Source organism: Chaetura pelagica, unplaced genomic scaffold, assembly GCF_000747805.2.
Source record: "Chaetura pelagica isolate M959 unplaced genomic scaffold, ChaPel_1.0 scaffold47, whole genome shotgun sequence".
Taxonomy (NCBI): Eukaryota; Metazoa; Chordata; class Aves; order Apodiformes; family Apodidae; genus Chaetura; species Chaetura pelagica.
Genome location: NW_009954140.1, coordinates 4708200 through 4712426, shown reverse-complemented (window position 1 = coordinate 4712426; position 4227 = coordinate 4708200). Strand labels below are relative to the sequence as shown.

Below are 4227 nucleotides of genomic sequence, written 5' to 3'. Positions count from 1 at the left end.
CCCAGCATCCCTGCCTGCATTCTCTTAATATGAACCATGTTTTTCAGTGCAGTGTCAAACTGTTGTCTGGTGAAAAAAACTGAAATTCCCTCAACAGGCTGAAGTTAAGAGTTTTTACAGTTAAACAATGATCTTCTACCATCCCCAGTCTCCACATTTTTACACTTATTTTTAATGCCACTTTTCCCTCTCTCCTACTCATCTAATGGTTGCTGATGTCTCTCCTTTCATTACATCTTTTGCCACAAGCAGCTGAATAGGAAGTAAAACAGTGGGTTTTTTTTATTCCCCACTCTACAACGCTAATGATTTTCTGTCATGAATCCTTGCTTCAAGAGTCAGTACCCAACACAACGGAACTGTGTCTCTCCCAACTTCCCCCTGCTCCACCTCCTGCCTCGGGTTTGCCTGTCACTGCATTCTTACCCACTTGAGTCCTCCTTCCATGGTATGGCACAGATCTAAATGCTCTGAACACTTTTCTCCAAAGCCTGTCAGCAGATACAGCAAAAACATGCGCTGCTTGCAGGGGTTTCCCACCACTCTGTTGCCCACATGGAGGTCTGAAGCTGGAAGCAAGGCTCTGTGCCTGGCCAGCCCTGATCACTCTGCCTGCACTCAATACAATGACATCACTCAGCTGCCTTTTTTTTTTTTTTTTTTTTCCTGTTTATAACTTGGCATAAATATCTCTGGCTAAGAATTTTGAAAGAATTTAGGAAATAAAGCAATGTTAAGTAAAAATAAGGCCATTACCTTGCTTTCAAAGATTAGCATTAGGACAGTCTCAACTCTTAAGAGCACTTCAGAAATATTCTGGAGTTCTGCCTTGAACACAAGATGGTCCATATATATTTTTGCAGAGAACATTATAAAGACTCAGGGATTTCCAAAAGAAAGAAATAGAGTTGGTTTTGTTTGTTTTTTTTCTGTCAGAATCAGAACACATTCTTCAAATCCTACTCAAAGTGAAACTCGGCACATGCTTCAGTTATGGAAAGAACCTACTTCTCAGAGACTCAAGATGACAGAACAGTAATAGCTCCTTTGCTGCTTACACTGAAGTCACTAAACATGCTTCATCAAAGGCAAAACAATTTTATTTAACGGAATTTAGAACAGATCACTCCAGAACAGCAATGACATCACTAGAAGCCACATCTGCACCGGAAGAGGATCTTAACTATAGCAGAGCAATTAGCCTTTTATGATCACTTTGATGCCAAAATCCAAGGAGCAACAGGTCTCATCAGAAACTTATTTACATAGCTCACACCAGGCTAGGCAGGTGATAGCCTGCTCCACCACCTGCCCATTCTGCAATCTCTTGAAAACATTCCATGATCAGGGCAATACATATTTATAGAGTATTTACACAACCTATTTAAGTCAGGGTATGATTGCACAACCATTCATAATAGCTCAACAGGAGACATCATCAGCTATTGTTCAGATTCACACTAACACAAAGATTATTTTTAAGACATAAAAACAAAAGCCACTTAGGTTTAAGAAACCTACAAGAACAGATTTAATCTATTTTAAGGTTCTCAACCCCCACTCACATAAAACACTGTGACAGCAGCAGTTACTAGAATTGGTAAATTCTAATTCAAATTTGTCTATGAACAGCAAATTTAACTTAAATTCTTTGTTCCCTTGTGGTGTTTGCATGGAATTGGAGCGAAGGGACTTGAACTGCCATGGACAAGAGAAGTTCAAGAATCAAGACATGTCTCTCTTTCCTTTCAAATCCCACCAGTGAATTGCACACTCCATCTCAATTCCACTATTATATTGCATACTCCAACTTCAGCTGAGAACTTCAACGTAACAAAAACCTCATCACACGAGTATTAACATAGACCTTCAAAATTAAACAGGAAGTATACAGAGGGAATGTTTGCTAGATTGCTCAAATTGGAATAGAGAAGGGAGTGGTTTTTAAATTCTTCTCATTAACCCATGCACATCTTTTCTTTAAGTCTTCCTTGATTGCAAATAATTTTTTTTTAAGTTGATGCACTAGTAAATAAAGAGTGGAAATAATCATATGGTAAAATCATACGGTAAAAGCACTACATAGGTTACTAGCTTTGGTACAGAACATTAAAGCCCTCTATACCTCAGCTTTCTCACATATGAAATGAAGACAATTATGTCAGAAGCTCTTTATTATTCTTGGTTTTAATAAAAAAAGGGGGGGGAAGGGCTAAATGCATCTGTTTGCAATACCACAGTGGAACAGTCTACCACGCACAGACGCTTCAGACCCACGAGGAGGCCGCCGGATGGGTGCTGGACGGAAAAGCAGCACAGGAACAAGAAATCATACGCACTCAATTAAAAACACTGAAGCACACATCTTACCAGCTGGAATTCCCGGCGCCTGTCATAGGCGTGCTGGATGCCACTGTCTGCCCAGAGAGCCCTGATGGCTGGCAGGTACTGCAGGAACACAGCCGTCTCCACCATGCCTTGCACCACTGTGACTGAGCGAGTGTCAAACGCCATCATTGTGTCCCCGTTGCTCTGGTTTGCAGGATCTCCCCAAGGGATATGAAGTTTCTCTCTGGCATCTACGAGGACTCTCACTCCTGTAACAACATGAAAGAGGACTGCAATTAGAGATTCAGCATCTCCTGTTTCACGAGTCTAAAAGCCTGAGAAGATTCAAACAAACAATGCGCTCACTCTGAATGGTTACTGGGACAACCCACCCGGTAGGAAAGCAGCAAGTTTCTGAAAAATTGACTCAAAGTACTACATCTTTAGGTCATATCAAAGCTCAGATATCCACTATCTGGAAAACATGGCCACGATCAACAGTATAATATCCAACTTCTGAAAAAGAGTTATTTTTTGTTACTAAATCCACAATCTGTGCTACCAAGCAAACTCTTTGACAGATATTTACACTGCCCTCTGATCTTCAGAGTCATTCTACAGGTGTTAGGTTTACCTGGCATGAATACAAGACAAATGAATGATGTTTAAAAGCTTATTTCAGAATAGGTTAAACCATCTGATGGCTTATTTTAAGGTTCCATAGTCTTTGTCTTTTTATGAACTTGGTATCTAGTTATACCTATTTATATATACAGTTGTAGAGAGTTAACTCTGTCTGCCTTTAATGTTTTCAGAGATATGAAGACAACACTCACAAAAATCACAGCACTTTTTAAAAAGTATGTTTTTACTGTTTCAGTGCAGGAAGAGTTGTATCACCTAAAGATTTTGCTGCACTTCTTGTTGTTTTGGTAAATATTCTCTAGGATAAGTTGAGTGGTTTTAAACTTCCCTTACACCAGACCTCAGGAAAAGAAATCATGATCATACTGCTGAGGGAAAAGAATTCTAGTACTAGATTTACTGATGAAAAAATAAAAATAATTTAATAAATCCAGTAAGAATAAGCAATTGTAAAGGCATGGAGAGAGGTATAAGAATTAAGATGTAGCAACACATCACTGTATAATAATACACTGTTATTGTTACATGCCAAAGTATATATTTTCAGGCTTTATTCTCTTTCTGTAATTTTTTCATCTGTCAAAATAAATGACTGCAGGAAAGCAGCCTCCAAGAAAGATCTGCAGTTCCTACATGCATGCTTTCTCAAAGTAGGAAGTACTTTATTCATAAACTATAATCTGGTCCACATCCACACTCGTGATTTCTAGTGCCTTGCTATTTATAGTTTTTTTTCCAGACTTGATTTGTTAACAGTTCTGTATAACAAACTTTTCTTAAAGAACCACTGGACCCCAGCCCCTTCAAGAGACCCTGAGGTCTGGCAATACTTTTGCTGTTTTAAGAAACTCAGTGAAGACTTTGTCCAACTCTTACACAGCACAAACCAAAAACGTGACGAGTGGTTTAGATAAGAGAATCAGCGAGGATGACCGATGGAGTGAGGATGACAGCAGTGAAACCGAGCCTACTCCCAAACCATGTGTGGAGGTTTTTGGCAACGCATCTATGAGAAGCGGCTCTGGGTGAGGGTTTCTGTTAATTGATGTGTCAGCCCAGTTTCCAACACGCTGGCAACGTTTCTCCCACTGCAGGGGAACGCGAAAAGCGCTTCCTCCTCGGGCACAGGCCCCGCCTCATCCTCAAGGACTTTCAGGTGCATCTTCTACGCTCCCCCCCCCCCCCCACCCATCACCGCTCGTTCCTGCCGTCGCGTTACCAGGAAATGGCAAAGCTCGGCACCTCACGGGCTCA

At 40.5% G+C, this 4227-nt stretch overlaps 1 protein-coding gene across 1 annotated transcript in view; it reads right to left on the bottom strand.

Annotated features, from left to right (window-relative positions):
- Positions 1 to 4135, bottom strand: part of GNA13 (guanine nucleotide binding protein (G protein), alpha 13) — a 24436-nt gene extending 20301 nt beyond the window's left edge. Inside the window, exons 1-2 of the mRNA XM_010002796.1 lie at positions 4063 to 4135; positions 2371 to 2618 (exon numbers count right to left, since the gene is read on the bottom strand). Coding sequence (XP_010001098.1) covers positions 2371 to 2618; positions 4063 to 4135 — 321 coding nt within the window. The remainder of the gene's footprint in view (positions 1 to 2370; positions 2619 to 4062) is intronic.
- Positions 4136 to 4227: the final 92 nt, after the last annotated feature.